Source organism: Anticarsia gemmatalis, chromosome 4, assembly GCF_050436995.1.
Source record: "Anticarsia gemmatalis isolate Benzon Research Colony breed Stoneville strain chromosome 4, ilAntGemm2 primary, whole genome shotgun sequence".
NCBI classification, from domain to species: Eukaryota; Metazoa; Arthropoda; class Insecta; order Lepidoptera; family Erebidae; genus Anticarsia; species Anticarsia gemmatalis.
This window is the reverse complement of record NC_134748.1, coordinates 6248284-6272861: the sequence shown is the minus strand read 5'-3', so window position 1 is coordinate 6272861 and position 24578 is coordinate 6248284. Positions and strand designations below refer to the sequence as shown.

Genomic DNA, 24578 nt, shown 5'->3' with positions numbered 1-24578 from the left:
ATCAAATGAGTGACATGAAAATAGAGATTGTGCCGGCTATTAAGTGCTCATACACTATGAAGATAAAAATGACAACGCAAACACACCGCGCTCAGATAAACGCTTTATATAAATTAGAATAATATTACGTGAGAATTTTCACAAAAATATTCTTAGTTACTAATATTTTTCTCACTTAATTCCTTACAATCATAAAGAGTATCTTGATTACCTAAATGCCGTTTGATCTCGTATTCATAATGTACAGGAAAACTGCTATTTCATTTCGACGGGTGTGAAAAACTTGTTTCTTTTTCTTTCATCCAGGAAATGACTCTCAATTCATAGGCGATGACAGTTATCCTCTCAAGCGCCCGGCCACCGTGTCACGGTTGAATGTTCTACCCCCGTCAAGCGCCCCGCCACCGTGGTACGGCAAAACGATCTTACATTAAAAAAACGTAAAAACGAAATGCTAAACCTATGTTTATCCCTTTCAAACATATTTGACATTGAAGCTGATGAAATGAGACGACGATCTAATGCACACACTTGAATAAGTGGTTGATGTAGGCCAGAGAGCACCTTAAACAACATCTGACCCAACGACATGTTCCTTTATGACCAATATTGTAAATCCTTTTTTTAACTAATTTTAAAGATTTGAGTATATTTTACAGTTGGATTTTAATGTCATTATTCATTAACTACACGATAAGACCTTTCGTCATATTATTTATTTTGCCTAAAAATATTTATTAGACTTTCTTCAAACACATGCCTAAAGCACACAATACTCAGATTAAACCGACTATTGTACTACCACTATCAAATATTATTTGTGGTTTATTTTTTTAATGTATAGCAAATTTTATGTAGATTTCAAATATATAAGGTATGACTAGGGTGTTAGTATTAAAATATGACGGAATCGGCGCTTAAACGCCAACCGCCAATTCAATTTCGCGCGCCATTTTTGGCCTGGACGCTTAACGGTATATTTGAATTTTGACGTTGGGGCGCTCGAGAGGTTATTTGGCAAAAGTTCTTGAAATGTTTCGTGTATTACTTAATTCTTATTTCTGACACTCACTCAGTCTGAGTGAAAATCAGCCGCCAGGCTCTATTTTTTTTAAAATGTTGAGAAACTAATCGTATTTTCGCAGAGTAGAGCACGTTGTCCGGATTAGTTTAAAAATATCTTATCGTATTGTCTTTAAAGTTCGTAAAAAGAAAAGTTATTGCGGTTAACCAACTTTCAGAATGTTGTTCAGCGGCTTTAATGGATTTCAGGGGGATGAGGGTGTCGGTGCAATCATTATCGCGCCCGATAATAGATTCAGCTCTTGCCGTGTTGAAAATATACGTGGGATTCTAGACGTAGACACAATAAAGTTTTTGAGCCTTTACTCTATATTGGATGAAAATGGGATTTCGGGAGTTTTGAAGTTCGAAGTCTGCTCAAATGCGTAAGCATTTAATGTAATAAGATGGATTTTTCTTAACTCCTCTTATAAAAGCAATGGCCTTCGTATATAATTTTGTTATGGATGACTTGTATACTTCTCAGAATATTCAATGCCAGACATAATTTATTTACAATATATCTGTATTAAATAACGAGATCATTCGACCGCGAGAATCAATGTGCACGGTGCGTTTATTTTCTTAACTCTTTATAACTTCCCTTTGAGCTGCAAGGTCGAGTATGAATTCTTAAATTGGCACAGACCATTAATTGTGATATCAATAAATTTGGTTTATAGGCAAACAATAAAATACATATTCCAACATCAATTTGTCTTTATTTAACTTTATGGTAACTAATACTTTGTACTACAAGATTAAGTTTCAATATGTACAAAATATTTTCAAAACGCATAATCATAACGCTTAGTAAAATAGTTTAGATTTTAATAAAAAGATACAGAATCAAGTAAATAAATAAATAAACGAGATTTTAGGCACTGCACGTGTTTAACATCATATCACATTCATGGGTTCTATACAACGTACACCACATTAATAAGTAATCAATTATTCTAGTAAGCGTTTCCGTTCTTATAACAATTATTATCAAAGATAATTTTGAATACCATTCCCCTACTAGAATTTACTTTTACTAATAGAATATAAATATAATGTTATGGAAGAATAGGGCTATAAATAACTATGTTACTCCCTTTACTCTAACATCAGAAGTTAAACGTTCTCATTACGTGACACAGACTTTTGTAAAATAAATGATACAGATGAGGTCAGAATAGTCATCCAAAAATCTCAATTACGATAATGTACAGAAACGTCAATAAAATGTGAACTTACCAAGTATAAATCTATATAATCTACAAGGTATATTGCTTACAAACAGTTCCAGACGATATTTATACAAACTTAGCTATTGAATTACTTACTGTAATTGCACATTAAATGACTGCGGTATCAGATTACTTTATTATCGTAGATGTTTTTACGAGAAAATGTCAAGTTAATAATAAGTCCTTGGAATTTTGTTCCAAAATATCGAAAATCTATATCCCTCAGGGTAAAATACATCACCATTATCTACTATAAATCTATCCGGGATTATGTGGGTCGAAATATGCGAAAACAGTGCCTATGGAAATTCAAAAGTTTTCTATAAACTGTAGTTTGACAAACATTTATTTTAAGTTCGACTTATAATAAATTTTAGTTCTCATTACACTTACATACTTGGTCACACTGAAAGGGAATCAAAAATGTCCTACGTAAAAATATATTTAAGTGCTATAATTCTCCGGAAATATACATGTTTTGGCACATTAATATATTATTGAATATTTATATCTATTGTGTAGGATGATGAAATATTTTCACATCCAGGAAGACTACTAGTATCTACAAATAGATTTTAATGTATTTGAGATCAGGTGAGATTTGGTACTTCATAAAAGTATTGTCTTATAAGAACTAACCGAGTTTTCGGCATCACTTTATAATGTAGATACTATAAAATAGAGAACAATTTTATAGGCAGACGTAAGCGTCATTAGTTTTTTTATCGAAGACTTTTAAGGTGGTTCCAATTATTTTTATGTAAATAAAGTTTGCAACGCAAATACAAAAAATCGAAATCCCTCACTCTTTTAAAAAGAATCTGTCGTAATGTTTGTAGAACTGAATAAAACTTATAAATCCAAATCAGAATCATCACGTCTCTCTCTTCCATTAAGCCTAAACAATGACTAGACAAAGTAGTTTTTATGGACTAAGCTAACAATAAAACTTCTCATAAACTTGATATGTACAATCGATAAGTATGTATCTGTTAGATTCATATACATACATACTTATAAGAAAATATTCGTAATGATATAAGTAATGTAGATAGATTTCGTTGATTGAGAAGTAATGATAAAAGTTTATAGTACAAGTATTTATAAAGTAAATGAAAGTACACTTACAAGATTAAGTTTAGAGTAACCAAATTTACAATTAAACTAATGGCATTATTATTGAAAGTCTAAAGTCTAGTGAGCATGTATTAACACGAAATGGAATCATTAACTTAGCTGTTGATGTTGAACTTGAGGCTGCGCGTGCTCGGGTGAGTCGACTTGGTCGCGAGCAGTCGTTCGGACGCCTCGCACAGATCACTGGCGGAATATCGACTGCGTTTAAGGCTAGCACTCAAATTCTTATTCTCTTTTTCTGGTGACTTGGCCATATCAATCTGAACCTCTAGATCTTTGGTGCTGCCGCTGAGACTTCTCGTCGGCTCGAACTTTTCGCTCGCCGTACTGGAAGGTGTTTGACTACCGGGTTCAGATTCCACGATTTGTTCGAGGGTACTTGGTCTTCGACCACGTGTGTCGGCGTAGTAGTCGACTGTGGGTTGAATGACAGGAGCTAGGTTCGCCATGGGATCGAGGCCCAAAAGTAGCATCACCGTAGCTGGATGTTCCATAATGTACTGCGTGACGCAATGTAGGAATGGCTCAGTTTGTGTGCTCCGATGTATTTTGGGACGCTCTGGAGTAACCGGTCGTTCCTGCTATTAAACAAAATGATGCTTACATGACCAATCTGTTAAACGCTAACATTACAATTATTTGATAAGCGAGTGTCGATAATCTTACTTGATCCCAACAGAATACATCGGGAGGGTGACTACAGCTCCGGGCGAGCTGGTTCGGTGGAGCATTCCACTGAAGGTTCGGATTGGAATGTGCAGCGTGCCATTGTGGGGGACCCGTCATTTCTTGCAGAGCTTGTATGGCGTTGCGGACCTGTTTGTAAACACAATAACACCGTAATTGCTGTTTTGTTTCGGAGTACTAAAGTTCAACAATGTTCAGAAGTTTCAAGTGGAGTTATACATGATGGAATTTTACAAGAATGTTCGAGCTAACATATAATGAGTTAGTTAGAATTTAGAGTTAAACATATAACAAAAGGCTTTTAATGAGTCTCGTTCGTTAAGCTAACGTGCGAATATTAATTTTGATATAGAACAATAACACGGTCATAATAATATCAAAATAAGATTACATGTTTCACGTATCTGTATGACATCACTGTCTTAATTGAGGTGTACCCTTGTTATGTTGGTTTAGGCAAATGGGTCGGCAGCAGACCTGAGTGTAATTAAAACATGACATCATTATTTGACTTGCCTCCATGCTGAGTGCCGCCACGTCGTGATGCAAGCTCGACACTTGGGTATCAAGTCTGTCTACAGACGATCTTGTATTGTGCACTTCTAAATTTAGGCCTTCCAAGGAGTCGGCTCGGCTAATTTTAGGCGTTGCCACGGAGCGTTGCCTTTCTATTCTTTCTCGTAATTCTCTGTGTGTGAGCCGTTGTCCATCCATCCTGGGAATACATTTCAGTTATAAAATAAATACCAATTGGCGCTGCTATTAAATTTACTACGTCGTATGTTATGAAATTATTAATACTATCAAACGCTAAATGTTGTTTCAATAATTTCGAAATGCAATTCTAACTGGAATATTACAAATCAAACAAAAGTTATTTGCTCAACGCGACGCTAAAATAATATTTGAACAAATACATATAAAATAGTTTAGATAACTAAATGGTGAACCTGAATTTTGCGTGTCGTGGACTGTTTGTGTTCGAGGTTGGCATTTTTTTCGGTGACAGAGCTGTGTCTTCTGCAGCATTTTCGTCGTCTTCAGATATCGAAGGTAATGTGAGTGATGGGTGACCGTTTCCATCGGATTCTTGTTCGGCTTCATATCCCTCTCGCAAATTGTACGTTAGGTCGTGGTGAATGTCGTGTATAAACTCTTGTTGGTACTCAGGATACAGTCTTAGAGCTTCAGCCAAGCCACCCATGTGAATACACTTCAAGTCGCAATATGTTAGAGCCTGTTTGAAAATAATAACACATTCATAAGAAGGCAATTACTCCATGTTAAGAGTTATTATTGAAAGTAAATCTCATTAAAAGTATACGAAATCTTGTAAAACGATCAAGTAATTTGTTGAATGAATAATTCATTTACCTTAACGTCGCTGCTCGATTTCACGACTACATCAGGATTATTACTCTGGCCCGTACCGGAGCCGTTGTAAGCTTGCAAATGGGTATTCATATCGCATCCCACTAAATCCCCTTTGCCTGTTTGGTAAACGGTACGTGTAAATTCTCGTATAAGCTATAAGTGTTACACTATACAAACATATTGATAAAAAGTTTCTAACGAGTCGGTAGCGCGGTATCATTAAATGTACGTACCAAGTATAGCGACGACCATCTCGTTTTGCATCACTTCCATAGAACCGTTGCATATGTAGTAGATGTACGTCAGAGCGTCCCCTTTGTGGACGAGATACTCGCCCGGGGCGCAGAAGTTGTTTCGAATGTGTAGGGATAGAAGCTTTAGACAACCCTGAGATGCCGATTCAAATATCGGAAGAGACAGTATCTCACGATGCAAATGTAGCGACACGTCACCTCTCAACTCTTCGGGAAATTCTTTCAGCGTCTAAAAATAAACAGACCTCAAAAATAGCTTAGCTAAACATTTTCTCATGCGACTTCAAAGCGAAGTGAATCTACATTCAGGTCTTCGTTCATAACTTGCAAACGAGGTTTTTTGAAATGTAAAGGTTTTGATAAAAGATTATCTTATGAAAAATGTAGCCCGCAGATTAAGTAGATCGCATAAAATATATTTCGTTTCCAACTCATTAAGCTTGGTTGAAATTCAGTCTAACTTCAAAGCAACCGTTATCTCATACTTGAATCTCCATTATACTTCCTTACCGACTTAAAATGTATTCTGAACTTATCGTAACAATATTAAACAAGATTTTACAGGCAGTGATAAATCACGTACTTAATAATTTAAAATTGTACAAACACATGTTATAGGTTCATTAGAATAAGCTGAAAATTGGCTTCTAAACATAATTCTATATTTACCTCGTGAATATCGATACCGTGATTTAACGACCACATCGTTTGGAAGTAATCCTGCATACGCTGTTTCAGTTCTTTCGGCACTTGATTAATGGTCAGGAAATCTTTAAGATCGCGCCACTTGCTTTGGTACATGGACCGTCGTGAGTACATCCTCTGAATAATAGCAGTCACGTTACCAAACACGACAGCATGCATAAGTGCTGAAACGTTTAAAATACTTGTTGTAATTTATTAACTTGTTTGTTTTGTCGTATGGTTAGTGGACAACCTAGTGTCAAAGTTGTTCAAGCCGCCCAAGAGGCCTTTGACATGGCTTAACGACTGTTATCTTAGTAGGCAACAGCCGGGACCGACTTTTTACGTGCCCTCGAAGTACGGAGACGCCCAGCTCAAATACCACTATGCGGTCACCCATCTATGGAATGACCGCGCCATCGGTTGCTTAATCCACAGATCGGTGAGCGCAACTGGCTATGGGCGCCTCATTTATTAACTTCAAAATGCGATATTAATGTTGAACACGGCTTTTACGCTAACTGTTGTGGTTTGTCGGCAAGCTGTTAATTGTGGAACCGCGAAAATTTTGCAGTGTTAAGGGTCGCCCGGGGACGCACTCTGTGGCGTGTTGCCATTGTGTATGTAATTATCAAACGTGTCTCGCATTCATACATCATTTTATTTGTCGTACCCAAATATGGTCTATTAACACATCATATACATTTATATTATTGAGCTTAAATATCAAAGTGTCATCAATATTTATTTAAAACAGAAATAAACTATTCAAAATATACACATTTTTGTTCTTCTTAATGTGCTTATAAACCTAGGTCATGATTCCGCGAGAGATTGTACGCGTAATCTCAGCTATCGTCTTCTTGATAATTCAAAATACTTTCCACGAAAATTAACTTATTAGCCAATTTGGTTACGTTTCACTTCAGATGTCTGCAGCAATCCAATTAGAATTTGATAGGTTTATAACAGCCTGTATATTATCGACGTTCGATCAAAGAAACAGGATATTCTGTGAAGTTGTTTAAATTTAGTCTACTAAAGATGATTTGGTATATCACGTCGAGTAAACCTATCAATGTTTACCTTCACTTACAAGTCAACGCAGGAATGTTACAAAAACGTAATATTGAAGATAAACAAGATAAAGTGAATTGCAAATGTGGGTCGAAACTCGATAAGGGAGTTACGTGGCTAGGGGAAAATAGTTGAAGGGATCGTACCTCCAATCAGCATAGTGATTATACTGAAGATTTTTTCTGCAAGTGTGTTGGCGGACACGTTGCCGAATCCGACGCTTGTGAGCGATGAGCAAGTGAAGTAGAGAGCCGTCACATAACTCTCACTGTGCGATATATTCGGCACCGGCAGTTTCAGTCTCTCCGCCAAGGTATTTATCCAACCTAGAATTAATTGACTTTACTCAAACGACGTAAAAGCAAAGTGTATATCTAACAAACTTATCGGTGTATCGTAAAGCTGAAGAAGTGAATGCGGATCGCCTTTATGGTGGATTTAAAGTTTCTGATTTGTTTACTGTAAATAGAAGTTTAAAACACAAGACTAAAAAAAGTTACGAATTATCTACCAAAATATTAAAAATACCATTACAAAAAGTTTAAAAGTCTTTAGAATCTTGTAAGCTCTCCGTTTAAGCCTCGATAATGAAAGAAAACGAAATAATTCGGGATTGGCTATCGGAGTGAAATCCATTTTCATTTATCTCTTTTGTGAACCGCCTTACCACTGAAGATTCCTTTGGCCACTGAAAAAGTAATAGGCTAATTGATGATGACTTACCTAAATCCCAGGGTTCGTCTTTATGAATTTCTATTTCTTTGTCGGCTATAATGAACCAAATGCAGGCTAGCCAGTGAGCGAGCAAAGTGAAAGAGAGCATTAACAAAGTCAGTATCAAAGCCGAGTACTGCGAGTATCGATCCATTTTCTGCAGCAGACGGGCGAGTCGCAACAGTCTTGTTAATTTTACTAAATGCACGTTTCCATGTGTCGACTCCTGTGAGAACATTGTGCCAGTTTAATTATTCAAAACTACAAAGTAAAGCGTTAAGAACGGTACAATGAAACGTGAGACGCTTGTGTACGGGAATGCGGTGAAAACATTTGGGCCCGTTTCAAGTAAAAGCAGTAAATGAATAATAAAGCTGTTAAATTAATTAGTTGGCATTATTAACTCACCGCCCCGCTGTACACGTCCGATGCGTAAAGTAGGTCAAACGGGAGCGCGGCCAGGAGATCCACCACAAACCAACTCCGGATGTAATTGAGGGCTATCGCCTTAGAATCGGAGACCACCTCTCCTTTCTTACTAACGAATGTCGTACGGAAATTGAGCACTATATCTGGAAAATGCATACGCGATGTAATATTTTCCGTTACAGGAGATGAAGGTGAGACAGGGAGGTAATTTACCGATAATGAAGAGCGCTTCTACTACGACGTCACTTGTTACACTTATTCTAGGATGTCCTGGGTCTACAAAGCTCGCGTTGTACGGCACCACCACCGCCACGTAGAACGTAGCTATAAGAATTAGCCAGTCCCAGAATGTCTTGAACACTCCATAATGTGATATTATAAACCTTGACCTTTTCAATGCCGACGTTTTGTATTCGGGCAAAGGAGGATCTGACGAATGCAACAGATTCTGAAAAATTATCAACTCATTTTATTTATGATCAGTTTTTTGTATTTCATTTTTGTAACTCTCAATCAAGCAAAATCCTAAAAGCGTGTTAGGTACCCTACATACTCACGCGCATCTTACAGTTACGGTTAGTTCAAATAATTTTACCTTACTAACATTGTTGAGTTTTAATTTTGTTTTCATCTTATCCGGTTTATAATGTCCTGAAAGCTGGTATAGGACCGCCCTAGAACGTCGCCTGCCCATGTTGGCGGGCGACGGCGCTTCGGGGTCAAGATTGCCATTGGGGTCTGGAAGTAGGCAACTAGATTCAGCGCGGAACCGGGCGCCCAAGAGTGCCGCTGCGGGTACAAATGGGGATAACGCTAGAGTGACCACGCCAGCCGAAGGCCGCACCGCGGCTCCTGCATGCACAAACCACCCTGTTACACACTTGACGACTGGCTGCACACCAGCTACGATTATCTACTAATCGTAAGGAAAATACGCCCCAAGTACGATTTTCTTACATTCATGAAACATATCTCTCGATTCACTTTAATTAAAATAATGTACTTGTAAGCACGATCCATACCGTTGTAAACAAATTTGAAATATGTTCAAACATATTTGCGGCAAATATCATAACACAAATTGGATCCGAGAATTATCTTTCCAGATTTTATAAGAAAATCTTGTAAGTAGGCAGTAATGCTGCTTTGATACCACGAAACTTCAAAACATCCGAGGAAGAAATTATCGGTATTGCCGATAACGCGGAAGCTTTTGATTGGATTTAGTACTATGAGGTTATTTATATTTTGAAATACTGTATCTTGAGCGATGAATAGCGCCTCTAATTTATTAAATTATTCTGAAATTGTCGTGACTTGGTATCAAAGCATAATGTCGCCAGAAACAAAAGTAAGCAAGTACCAAGCGTACGATGCGACGTTTGAATATACGAAAATAATATTCAGAACTTTTACGGAAAATAAACTTGTACTGAAAACATTTAGGATCAAAATAAGTTAGCTAAAATTAAAATTGTATCGTGCCTTGACGTCACAATTTTTAACATTTATAAAACACAGCCTACGAGCATAATAATAAATAATAAAAGTTTTACACAAAATTCATTCTTATTACGAAACAAAGAAATGCGAATTCACAGCCAGGGTAAAGTAGATGGATTACTTAATCCCAAGTTTGTGGACAGGACCTCTTTGTGGCTTCAAAACTTTTCGCAATAACGCAATATAACCGCATTCTTTACCCATGACTGCTTCTAGTTTAATAAATTAAGTTCATTAAATAAATCTTTACGTTCAATGAATACAAAAGGCATAGAACACTGAGTACGGCTTCCATTTAAAACTAAAGTCTGAGTAAATTTAGAAATAAAATAACTCTAGAATAATGTTACACGTGGATTCTATGAATCGACTATGACTGTAGGTAGTGTTGTCGACAATCTACTTTTTCTTTTACACCACAAATTACAAATAAGGAATAATTTACACGGTTAACAGAGAAAACTATTACACTCTAGAGAAAATGTCCTAATAACATTTATATATACGTATAAAAACATTTAAACTTTCGAAGAATTTCTATATACGTAAAACTTCGTTTAAAACTAACTTAGGTTACTCTACACTACGTTTTCAAAAGAAAGAACAAACTAAGCAGGGTTCAGTGTTTGGTGTGTTGTGGTACAGTATTGGTTTAAGCAGATACAAAATAAACTAAGCTTAAAACTAACGTAGTCAAAAAAGCTAGATACTTCTACAAAAAAAAACGTGCATATGCATGCTTTCCATTTTTAAAAAGTATCACAACGTGTAAGACAATACAGTTATCATGTTTTTCTTAAATACCGTTTTTAATGTTCATGAATTCTTTTGGGCTTCTAAGAGGCTCTGTTTTTATGAGAAAAGTAGGGGACAAACTGGCCGTAGCATAATCCCCTTCACAACGTCTACGATGGATGACGACACTATGTCATCATTATTCTTGGTCCGTAAACGGGAAATCAATATGCGATAAATTACCAAATAATCATTCGTATAAATTCAATGACCGTATTGTCTTACACTTCTTTATTTTCATTTGTCAAAAATAATAAATGTGTAAAAATTATAACCAAAAATGTATGCTTAAAGTATAGATCGAAAAAATTCAAAAAATTGCAGACTGGCGACATATTAAGTTTCAAAGTAATAAACAAGGGCTTCGTAAATAGTTCAAGTAATTATTGTTACTCAATAGTTACATCGAAATACAGGGTGGTTTCAATTAGTTCGATATTTAAGTTTATGGTATTCAAAGGGTATTTGAATTCTTGAACAAATAGCCTATGCTTCAAGTTTTATTGAAAGTTGCCGGCGCAGAGGGGAACTAATCTCAAACGTCGGCAGAATTCAAATAACTTACCAAAATGTTCAAGTCAGTTAAGATAATCTTCTCGTTATTTGAATCATCATTTACTTGTAATATTAATTTACATAAATGAAGTCGATTAAACGTGAAGCATGTGCTCTTACGATACATTCTATGTAAATATTTCTAAAAATATATTCATTCAAAATATAACGTAGGGCATGGAACAGGATAATGTAATAAAAATGTTCCCAAACATAATAATAAAATATAAACCTTGTTGTTTGAGCTTACACCTACAACGCTATCAAGGAGCTGCTTGGCAAACAGATCGGCGCTAAGTCGTCCTTAACTTAAAACGTGTTTAGCTATTGTGATCAATTTATAGATATAAAGAAAAACAATTGAATTAATTTGACTACGCAGTGTTTACTTTCTAAATCTATTTACTATCTACTCAGACTTATTGCCTGTCTAGCTACAGTCTAATTTTATCAATCTACACAGTGGGTACGATGCAAACACTCGTAAAGGAACTTTACCGTGCGGTGATGCTCGCAACTCGCTAGCAACTGGGAGCTACGGGAGCTCAATCTAATGCTATCAACCTTATAGATGTACCTATAGCACTAGAACAACGTGCTTAGTATGGTTAATACAAATGCACAACCGTCAAAACCTTGGAAAAACATTTTTTCATTAAGTATTCAGACCGCCTTGAATCAAGGCCACTATTTGAAAGGTACTTATAATAATTTTTGTAGCTTGCGTTTTCTTAAGGAGTCTCAAGTATCATCTTAACAAAGGTACTCACCGCTGTCGAAGTTCTCATTAGTGTTCATGGCGGCCATCTTGGTGTTGGTGATATCCTTGAAGGAGGCGAGGAATAAAACCACTTCTCGTTTCTCATTTTTAATTGGGACGATGTCGAGCAAACACCAAAAGGGAGATCCTGTAAAGTTAAATGAATGTAAATTCCTATTGATATTCAAAAGGAAGAAATGAATGCCTTGAGTAACATTGATTATGTATGTAGCATTCAATTTTGTTAGCTCTCGTTGGAGGGTTATCATTGTTAAAGCGTTGGCGGGACGTCACGTTGAATAGTCCTTAATATAGTGACGGTGTGGCGTCGTTCTGGAGGCAGTAAATGCTGGTGATACGAACAGCTGGGTGCTTGTAAAAGTTTAATTTTGTCGAATGGAATCGTAAACCCCTTATTGGTTTTGTTTACGATTGTGGCATGGACGATGTTTCGCAAATCCATTAATTCAAAGAATCCACACTCGACTTAAGAAATGACTCTCCAAATATCTCCTCTTCAAATATTTTAATGGCTGGCATTATGCTGAGAGAGTATATTTAGAAAATATATGTTATTAATTGCCAATTAAACTTTAAAAACGTTTTTCATTGTAGTAACATAATGAGCAATTAGCAAATAATAGAGTGATGCATAACAATGCACGCGTTTGGAAGAAAATTATGTTGGAGAGAAATTCCCGGTTCATGTTATTAAATACCGATACTTCGCTATTTTAAAAGCAAATAACAGTATTAATGGGTAAACTTAGTTAAAAGCATATTATCGTTAAAACCGAACCAATCGGGATAACTAAGATAGCCGTTTCAAAAGTGCAATACCAATAAATGGTTTTATTGCTATTAAGCCGCAGTTCAACGGAAAAGCTTTTTGATATTGGATTTTATACTTTTAAAATTGCAATTTACGTAATGGTGTTTCGAACAATATTATTTTACACATTTTATTCGCCCCGCTTTTTGCCTTTTTGTAATATCTTAATGTTTTTAATTGAAGTCGAAAATGATTCTGCATTTTGTCTGTTTTCTTTAGAGGGACAACTTTGAGTTATAAATAATTTTGTTTTCGAAGAATTCCATGTTTCTGTTTTACGTTTCTATTCGTATTTATTTTACGGAGCCTTTTAAACTGTCCTCTATCAAAGTAAGCTGGACCTGAATATAAAATATTCAAGACACCAATAATGAGAACGAATTTAATTTAAAACTATTAAAATATAAACATATATCTCCTCTCAGTTGCTATTGTAAACTCAGTAGATCATCAACAGCAAGATATAGGATTATCATAGTTAATAATTAGCATTACATCTATTTTTAATGAAATTGATAACCTCTTTATAGCAATCTACAATTTCCAGTCTAAAAAAGTATTTACCATTTTTCTTGTAGAATATAAGTTCAAGTTTGAGTTCATGCTTGGAGTCGAGTGCGGCGTCGATCTCGTGGCGGTGCTCATCCCTGGTGTCTGGTCCGTGGAGGAACTTGCACGCGCACCCCTTCTGCATGATGTGCGCGCGCGCCCACCCCGTCAGCTCGCAGAACCCGTCTGAGCAGTATACGATCGGGTACGCCGGCACCTGAGCATTGCCCAACACGAAGTTGCTGTCTGTTGACAAAAATCTTAATCAATCCATTTCTTCACTCAGGTAAAAATAATGCTGACACTTATGATGTCAATAAAACGGATAGTGAATTTGCCGCCAGTTCGGAAGGTAGGGCTAATGAGAAGAGCTGGCAAAAAACTCCTAGCCACTCTTTTGAATCGTCAAATAATTTTAATAATATTTCTTTTAGGTATGACAAATAACAAAAAACATTTAAACTTTAGGAAAATAAGTAGTTACGACTTAAATTGTAGAGATATGTCCGGAGATATGAAATCACCGCTAGTTTGGGACTACTCTGCTAGGCTATATTATTATAATAAATGTTTGAAAAGGGTCTGCACGATTTATGTAAAATATCTTAAATTGGGATATTATCCCAATAAGTTTTATTACAACCGGCGAGAAGTCAATGATAATAAATCGGTTCCTTATTGTTCATTGAAAATCACTTTTACTAAGAGCTTTAATTGTTACCAAATACCATTATCTGATTAAAAAACTCGTTATTTCACTTCAAGGCAACCCTAGTTTTTAATTTCAAACACTAGGTATCTCAAAGCTTCTGCTAGTAAAAATTGGGTCATGCTTTTAACAGACCTAACACGTGAAAAATTTATTTACAACTTCTCTTTGTGTGCGAAAACAAAACATTAATATTTACTAAACATGCGCATAAAAGATTGTTCAGGAACATGTTGAAATAAAGAAGCGATAGAGCGTTCTGAAATGCTTTTAACACATTACTGGGCAACAGGAGAGCTATAAAATAACTTCGACACTGACATTGTTGAGTTATACTAGTAACTTACATTTTCCGGGGTGTTTCGCACAACTAGCCGTCGACTACAAAGTTTGGATTGCCTTTATAATTTTCAGTAAATTCTGAACTGGGAACAATGTTCCGACTAATGGAATTATGCTGTAGTTTTAGATAATTGTTGTGTAATCTCGGGTCAGGTATACAGTTCACATAATTTAATTCAATATGGCTCATAAACGTGTACGTACTCACTATGTTAAGGGCAAGATACACGCAAATATATTATCTTGTAACATGAATGTTTGCAATAAACTAATGACCTCTGTTGCTATGCAAGTCCCTGATGTATAAACAAACAAGACTTCCCTCTTTATATAAAAGTTTTAGGAACTTGTACAGAATGAAGAAATACAAAAATCTTAACAAATTTGTATTTGAAAGGTACCTCGATACTATGATTTGTTTGTTACAAGATTTGTTCCTGAAAGCTTAGGTACAAACATTTAATTCCTGTTCAATCAATGTATCTCGCATCTCTTGTAACAGTTAATCCGTGTTATTTTTGTGGTTTTCACGAACAAGTACTTTTGGTTGTATGATGAGATTAACATAGAGACGAAAAGGTGGCGAAAGCAAATATCAGTCTGTACATATAGAATACTCAGAAGTGGGTAGGCTTAGGCTGGGGAAAGAACGTGCCATTTTTGGGCGTCCGATCAAAACCTACGCATTTTATACTCTTTTGTAGTAAAAATGTGCGTGGAAGTATACATAATAATAAAAGGGTTTGTAGCCGTGTACGTGTACAGGAGGTTGGTTAAAGTTTTGATTGGTGTCGGGTGGTAGCGAGGTGCGCCCGCCCCCCGCAGTAAGAGCCAAGTGGACTATGAGCGTTTAATCTCACAACTTTGTTCATAGCGTTCTATGAAAGTATCTAAGTGCTTGCACCCACGAGACGCGTGACTCTTTTCATATTTTATTTCACTTTGAGTACGGCTCGCGATTCCGAAACGGAATTTTAAAAGGAAAAATTTCGGGAAGGAAAAAGGATAATTTCGTAGTTAATGGACTTTAACAATTTATTTCTCGCTCCCCATAACTCTCCAGATAATGACAACTGAGTCGTTATCGGTGTGAATAATGAACGAGGACAGGAAAATAAAATATAGCAGCATTTTTTACTTTGATCGTAGCCTTCAGATATTGCCTTGTTTGTTCGACCAGACTGCGAGAAACTACTGAAACCTTATTCAATATCATAAATCAGTAGAAACCATCACGAAACTGATTTATGAATGGGTAGAATGGTAAAATAGTTGTGATTTATGCGAAGATCTATGGTAATTTCATTCTTACAGTCTTGTTCGTCAAACAATAAGCAATAATATTGTAATTGTTTTTTTCTTAGAACAAGTTTCCACATATACATACTTTTTGTAAAATCTGTTATTCATAGAAATTTTAAACTGTCAGCTATAAAATTGCGATGACTTCCCCGTAGCTTCAATATTCGAACAATTCACACTGCGAGACGACAGGTAGCGCTTTGCATAAGTGGACACCGTTTACAGATTATAAAAGACGTTCAATTCGATTTGAATTTTAGGAAGCTATATCTTTCTATACTATTTTTTGCAAAGGAATGTTATACAAAATAGCACGCTTTTTTCCCATAGAGGTGGACAGAGCCCAAAGAACGCCACTTAGTACGGTTCTTACAAACTTCCCTTGCCTCATTCTCATACATATAGTCTTGTTTTCATCTTGTCATAACCGCTGGTTACGAGTACTACACATAGGAATGTTAGAGTTATATTTTATTGCCAAACTTTTGTAGTATTTTTGTATCTTTACATCAATGTGTTTCGAAACCTCGTTAGTTTACGTTTGAAGTTAAAATTAAGCTTCATAATATTCTACAATAGAACAAAGGCGGGAGAAGTTTTGATGGATGGACATTGCGATGGATTTTTCGTGTCGTAAAGTTAATGCACCGATGCTCAGGGTACTACTGGTTAAGTACAAAGTATAAGGTACCCGCGGGTATTAAGGCCTAGCTAAGGGAGATTTGTAATAAAATGAAGAATATTCAATATAATCAACCTGTTTTTATAATAATCAGTCATGTACTTATATTACTACCGAGTTTAAACAAAAAATAGCTTCTAAAGCTTAAAACTAAAACATTATATCACTTTTAAAAAAACGCTGTCTTTAGGCCTTATTATAATAGGGTAGGGTAAAAAGGCCTATACTATAAACTATTCAAAAATCAACTTAAACTAAGTAAATTAGTATTCTTGACATCAATAATCATTAACATAAGGCAATAGAAAGCATAGTAGTCTTAATAAATTAAATAAATTGTCCTTATTCGCATCCATCAGGACATTGAAAATCGTCAGTATATTCTGCAGTCAAACCTACACATTCTTCGTGGTACCACTTGAAGCATCGCAAACATTGCCTCATTGCATCATCCATTCTATCTTCTTTGCAGGCATGACCGTACCGATCATTTTTTTTTTGTGATTTATTTTTGTCAGATCGCCTTCTGACCACAATGCTTGTTTGGGAGGCATCGTGACTGTAAGCACTGAAAACAATAATAAATAAATTGAAAATATAAACTACGTATATACTACCCACTAACAAACATTTTAAAAACACGCTCCTACTTATATAGCAGTTAAAAAAATAGGAGTATAATAAGGCCTATTGTAAAATTTTATAGGCCTTAATATCCGCCAACCACCTATTTACAGAAAAGAATAATAACATTGGTCAACACGAATTTTGAGCCTGGGTTCTGTACCTTTGATTTTGATTACATATGCCTAACTAAATAAAGAAATAATATTTTTATCTAATAAAGTTTGCTTTTGTAGCTTTTAGAACGAATTTTAAATTTTAATGGAAAAGGTCTTCTTTTCACTTTCAATTATAAATATATAAGAGTAAAAAAGTTATGATTTATATATTTTTATTAATTTAAATGATAGAATAAGGCATAAAGAAACACAAAATACAAAAAAGGATAAAAAAATTTTTTTTAGAAATAAATAAATACTTTTGGTTTTTCTTGTGTGAAAATAGGAACTTGATGTGATCAGTAGGCTCTCCATATTCGTGGTACTGCAAACTTCATCTTTTTTTCTCTCCGCAGTACCAAGCTGAAAAAAATATAAATAGCATTTATTAACGATGTACACATTTAATGTATATTTCAAAAAATATGTATATAGGCATAAAATGTTCATTTAATATAAGATGTATTTTCTTACCTTCTAAAGTGTTTTTGCAGTTATTACACAAGAAGTGAGGTGCCCATATTTTATCCTGACTTCGTATTGACATGTTAAAGTAAGCTTCATATGCTTCACAAAATGTCTTATTTGATGATAAACAAATTTTATTGGCTCTCACTTTAATAAATTCATCACAAATGTAGCAAAAAGAGTCCACGTCGTTTTTACACTTTTTCGATGCCATTTTTAGACCTTATGCCGCAAAAAAATATGTTATTCCTTTAGAACGCGCACGCGCATACTGCCATGACACTCTGCTACCACCCACTATACACCCCCAGACCCCTCACCCCTGGTTTTGCGTCATAAATGCAACGGCTCTTCAAAAAATCTGCCAAAACCCCATATATTTAGTTTTCGTTATATATAGTACAAAAGCAAACTTAATTTATTATTAATGTTATTCCTGTTTTCTTTTTGATTAATATAATCAGAAAATATTCACTAAAACACAGACTCAAAAAAAAAAAAATTTTTTGTCGACTTGTGTAATATATTTTTTATAACTACAAGTCTCTTAAAACGGTAATCTAACGACAAGCATACGTTAATTAATAAGCGGACAGTCAATACAGGTTTGTAAATATGATATTTTCTAAACAACTTACGTTTTACTGGAGTCAATTTTTATAATTCGTGCTGCTGAACCGCACTTCTGAATGATTTCGACGATATTTGCGGGGGGAGAAGTGCAAGAGTGTGTCCGCCACTTTGCAGCGACTCGTATACTCTCTGAGCTTGTGTGACTGTAATCTTGATCGTCTACTACTGTATTTCGTACGTTTTTTGTTATTTAGGCCTTATTACCCGACAGGCCTTAATACCCGCAGGTACCTTACTCACTACAAAATTTGAGTATGAATTACTTCTTGTAACTTTTACTTAGTAACTTAAGGTTTTAAACTATTAGTATGATAGATATATAAATGGCTGCTTTTATAATTTGAGCAAATGTTTAATGGCATGTATATTTTAATGGAGTTTCGTTAATGATTGGTAAGCTATATCTTTAATACACCTATCACTACTTCAAGCATCGGAATAAATTAAGTCTTCTAAATATTAATTCGTATATAGAATAACAAAGCGTCCATTGCTGATAGAAAAACGAAGCTTTCTAGTTCGTGTAATATCTCAGCCATTAGGAAACAGCTACAATTGGATTGGCACACACAACGTGCGTCTACACTGTATATTAGACATTACTGGTCCGTATTGTGTACCAGAGTAATTTACCTGCCCACAATAATTTTGATAGCAGGGACACAGAACGTAATAACAATGAATACAGCATACGTAGTTTATCACATCAACGTAGGTAGTTGCACGCAAATACAGTCGAAATGTAGAACGTAGTGAGAGACACAAAGCCCATTCCGCCGTGAATGTAGGCAAAGTATCATGTAAATTCAACTCGAGTATTCCAGCCAACACAATGCTGAATTTATTAACCTGACTGCCGTCAATCAAACGTGGCTCAACAAAAAAGATATTTTGCTTTGAGTTTATTTTCATAATAGAGTAGTGGGGTGTTAGTTATTGGACAGAAACGTCGTGATTCTTGCATCATAATACGTGTGAGTGATGTGTTTGTAAACACGCGTTCGTATCATTCATTTATATTATATTTGAGTGATTACTTGTTGTTACGATCGATTATATTGACTTCTTCTAGCATTTGAATCGTTATAGAGTTTTGCTAAGGGGATACAAGTTCATTCCATATGTTTGAGACAAAAAGCAATGTAAGTAATGGATAACTTTTTAGAATGTGACCCAAGATTGAATAGACGGCTAAGTACCAACTACGTTCGTCATTAAATCGTAAAATGTCTAAATCAGTTTAGGAAATTAATAAACTGAAAATACATCACAACACTAACATTAAAATAGTAATAAATATATTAATGATTCCGAACAATGTATTTTCTGTTTGCTACTTAATTCTACATTGTCGGCATCTCAAGGTTTCAGAAATATGGAACAAAATGCAGGTATGATTCATCTTAATTAACAAAAGTCAAACATAACACAATTTCATACAAATTACTATCGACTTACTTTATAGATTAAAAATAAATCTCTCAGAGCCGATAAATACTTTGTACGTTATAAACAAGTCGATATGTTAACGCTCGATATTTTTCATCGAACGTTTGAAATATTCGTCGGCAACATGATCCATGATTATATTGAATCTGTGCTGGAGGAGTTTGATGAAACATTTTGCTAAAGTTGCGTGGATGGCGCAGCAGCGGGCTGGCCAACTCTGATGTGCTAATGTTTCCAAACTTTTAACTTTTCGTGAAATTGCTCACCACTGATAAATTGTTGGTACAGTCTGAAAACCTACGTCAAAGTCGAAATTAACTTCCGTTTTAAATGGTTGCTTTTAATTAAAATAACAGAAACATAAATTACGAGCATAATTAGCCTGGAATATGAATGCTGTAACGACAAATTGTATACGTACTTGTACATTATTTATGTACGTACTACGATATCTATGCTACTCGTGTAGGTAGATTATTTGCACGTGGGATTAAATACAAGTTGGAATAATGTAGGGGAGCTTATTGAATAATATCAAACGACACAAATAATATCATATCATACATAAGTAAGTTGTTCTCTGAAATACTCAGATAGTAAAGTTTTACCAGATTTAGTGGGGATTTAGTACTCTTGAAGCCACACAAAGTTTGGTTAGACTTATTGTTAGTGAGAATTAACGTTTAGTCTAGGACCTAATATCTAAAGCAGACCATTTTAATCCCAGTTAAAGCTTTGAAATGATTGACACAATATACATTAAATTATTAAAAGATAGCCACATTTAGCTTCTACATTTTCACCAAAACCCTTCACTTAAAATAATCTTTATTTCGCAATAATAATAATATAGTCTTCGCTCCAGGACTCAAGTTTTTAAGGTAAAGCTGGCGTAATTTTCTTTTAGTAACAAAAGGTGAAATCTTTTTTATTAATAAAAACACAACTGCGTGAAAATATGAAAGTTGAGAAAATATCAGACATATAATAGGCTATTAGGGTCTACAGCCGGAGGCTTTGTGTATGAACAAAATAATAAACTTCTGAAGAACGTGTCGTCTAAGACACGATTAAAATTGTTTATTAGGTATTTTTTTGAAGTCTTGAGTGATTCAATTTTAGATAATTATTGGTTTATCTATTATCGCATGCTACTGTGTGATATTGACTTGTTGATTGTTGTCGTTGGTGCTCGCTAATTTTCTTTGCATTTTATAGTCTTTTCTCTTATTAAAAAAATTAACAAAAAGTCGAATTAGTTGAGCCGTTCCTGAGTTATGCGTTCAGCAACACATTTGGCGATTAGTTTTTTATATATAAGAAGATACAAAATAACTATGTAGAAGTAAAGATGTGAGGCCTTTTTAGTTTCCTCTTTCTCTCCGTTTTATTCACAGCTAAGTATATTGCGGTTGATCGGCATCACGCCAAACGTGATCTGTGGGGAAATTCCAAACTACTATCTATCAAGTAGCGAATTTAAAAGGAACTGTTTCTTTTAAGCTTATTTCTTAGTGCCGTGATCAGAAGGTTATCGACGGCGACGTTGCCAGGGATCAAAAATAAAAATCTCGTTGTAACAACAAGTTCTTTTTTAAAAGAAGCTCTATATAAATAATCGTATTTTTATAAATTTGTATATGAACGTCTTGGTTTAAAAAAATACTACCGCAATTTATTATGAAAAAGATAACGTGAGCTTTATTGTCGATTTCATGTACCCTGTTCTCTGTAATGATAATTAAATGTATTACGTATATTAAGTACTACTTTTCATATTTAACAAGTTTTCATGAAGATACTGAATAAACGAACGTATAGAGTTTACTCAATATAAGTAATATACTGTAATCAAGTTAAGTACACGTCCAATTTAATATTAAACAGAATGTCTATATTAATGTAAAAAGGAATAGAATTGACATCAAATTACGAAAATTGTACCAACCACTATGATTGATGTGAGACTTATTACACTTGTCCCAATATTTGTGTAGTATGAATAATGTACACACGCATTACGAGTAAATATATCATGATAACGAATGGTAATATACAATACATATATTATAAGTATGGTTGGATGGCCAGCCCTCCCTCAGGCAATAGGAAAATACACGCGTCTTTCGCGACAAATTATCTTGTGATATCAAAAAAATAACTGATGGGAAGAGGAAATGCTCGGAGCTATGTATGGAACGTTTTTCTTCGACGCATGGTATAGCGGTGTATTGTAAACAGTTTTCGTTGCTGGTGGCAATTTCTTAGCGGTCCAACAAGATGCTCTCACACGCGAATCTTTTCATTTCACTGCACACGAACCGCTATAAATAGAACACACTTAGACCTTCGCTCTTTTCACATGTTCAGAACATCATTTTGCTAACGGATGCGATGTTGATGACAGAAGTATCTATTCACATCCGACCCCTAAGCTACGTTTGTGGCATTCGATCTAACAAGTAAGTAATAAATTTATTTTCTTTTCTTTCTTCTACGAGTAGATAAAGATTGTATGACAAGATGTATGGGTGTAAATGAAACTAAGGAAGTTTGTAAAGATCGTACCAAGTGGCGTTCTCTGGTCTGTGCCTAGACGTGACTTTAAGTATGTATGTAGATAAGGAATAAAAATAAAGTATACGTAACTATCGTGAAAATATAAAAACCTTGACCGATTTCTTTATCAATTTCGCGCAACGTATTATATTTAATCAGTTGATTAATACTGCAATCTATACTAATTACAGCTATCAGAGCGTTCCATTGACTCAAATGGAATAATAATCGGCTCTCTCTCAAATAAATGGATGGGATTAACAGGATCAAGGCGCATATCTACATAGGTACAGCGAGCGAGAGAGGTATATTGACACAGGGAACAAACAGAGTAGTGACGGTCATTTGGGATGGTTTAAAAATTACGTGTGTACTCATATCATTCTGTCGTGTTGCCGGCTGGACTATTCGAACGCATTTCAATAAACGTATTTACTCAATGGATCAATATAGTTAATCAGGGGAGAGTCAGTGTGACGCAATCACACACTTCTCGACAGCGCCACTGTGCACTGATTTGAATTGAACAAATGGTATCCAGTTACTCGCCTCGCCTCCGGCACACGTTGTTTGATGTATCGACTCAGCTATTTGTCCTTTCAAGATATTCTGGTTTCGATAAACACACTTCAAATGAATACTTAGTTATTATTTACAAATGCTAGAGTCACATCGTAACGTTTTAAGTGATCGTATACGATTTACAACTAGAAATAACTTTATAGCGGTCATGAGTGCAGTATAGTGCACGTTTGCGAATCTCTGGCTAATTTTACTGAATCGGTCAATGCGCCGGCGGTTCAGGGAGCGGAACAGAAATAACAGGCAGTTAATTGAAACTGGCGCCAATTCCGCCCGATATAATGTGCAATCAAACTACTTCAGTAAGATGATGTGCATCATATGTTTACGATTGTATGTTATGCAATATTATATTACCTACACGAAAGCGTATTCCATCCATCAAACGGTGGCCCATGGAGCCCTGTGAAGCTGATTGGCGTCTCTCATAGTCGAGCTCAATGAACAATCGTATCACAGAAGATTGATCACTTATGAGATTGATATTTATAACATTTGATGGCGAACATACGGGCCAGTGTATGTGTGCATTAGTTCCCGAAGGACCCGAGGGTTAAAAGTAAATCTATATGACGGACAGATTAGGTTGGGGGCAACGCCCTCACCCCTTCAGTCGTTTATTAGATTTCACGCTCACAAAAATCTGTCTACTCGGTTCAACATTTCTTAGCGCTTAATACAGGTTTTAAATTATTCTTGTACTCTAAGGTTTATTACTATAATCATACGGTTATGACACATCTAGATAAAAACATGAATGATAAAACATAATTTATAGTGACAATGTGACGACGAACAGCCAATTTGTTTTATTATCCCTCAACCTAGATTTTTGTGTAATAAAACCGATTACATCTATTAAGATAGAAGCATACGATAAAAAAACGTGCCGCTATCTTTTAAGCAATCTAGCGACAGATGCCAACGATTCTTCCTTTCATTATCACCTTATCTTTTTCCAAACAATCGTGTCCAAATCAGCCTTCGGATTAACCTGATGCGATGCGACTGATTACTGGCATTGTTCATGTTTATTGTGTACAGTTGTGTTGTGTGTTCGGAAACAAACACCACTGAATTATTGCACGATAAGGCTCTGTGAAAATGAATCTGTATTGAAACAGAACCACTATCGTACTCTTTTGTACGTTTCAGCATACACGTTAACATTGTATTCGTGAAATAAATTGAGTTTGTTCAACTCCAGTACAAATATTATTACTTTTCTTGTTCGCTCCGAAATGTCGCTGGTTTCTTTTGACAGAGTTAATCCCCTGCATTCATCAGAATTCCTATAAAGCCCTACAGGGAGTAAGCTTGTGGTTGCTAGCTGAATAGCAGTTGATACTCGTTCCTGTTTCAATCCCTACACACTTTTTTCGCGTTTTTCATACTTTCGTTGTTAAACCTCGTTGAGCTTTAA

The 24578-nt window shown here is 35.3% G+C and overlaps 1 protein-coding gene across 4 annotated transcripts in view; it reads right to left on the bottom strand.

Moving 5' to 3' along the window:
* Positions 1-1770: 1770 nt before the first annotated feature.
* Elk (Eag-like K[+] channel) overlaps positions 1771-24578 on the bottom strand; it is an 85762-nt gene continuing 62954 nt past the window's right edge. For 2 of the 4 annotated variants that reach the window (XM_076113299.1, XM_076113300.1), the window contains exons 4-17: positions 13663-13893; positions 12277-12414; positions 9249-9505; positions 8867-9101; positions 8633-8796; positions 8234-8450; positions 7657-7836; positions 6419-6618; positions 5729-5978; positions 5496-5611; positions 5072-5358; positions 4638-4836; positions 4101-4250; positions 1771-4015 (exon numbers count right to left, since the gene is read on the bottom strand). In XM_076113299.1, the coding sequence (XP_075969414.1) occupies positions 3530-4015; positions 4101-4250; positions 4638-4836; positions 5072-5358; positions 5496-5611; positions 5729-5978; positions 6419-6618; positions 7657-7836; positions 8234-8450; positions 8633-8796; positions 8867-9101; positions 9249-9505; positions 12277-12414; positions 13663-13893 (3110 nt within the window). In that variant the 3' untranslated portion in view covers positions 1771-3529. The remainder of the gene's footprint in view (positions 4016-4100; positions 4251-4637; positions 4837-5071; positions 5359-5495; positions 5612-5728; positions 5979-6418; positions 6619-7656; positions 7837-8233; positions 8451-8632; positions 8797-8866; positions 9102-9248; positions 9506-12276; positions 12415-13662; positions 13894-24578) is intronic. The other 2 variants (XM_076113301.1, XM_076113302.1) reach the window with 2 other exon arrangements.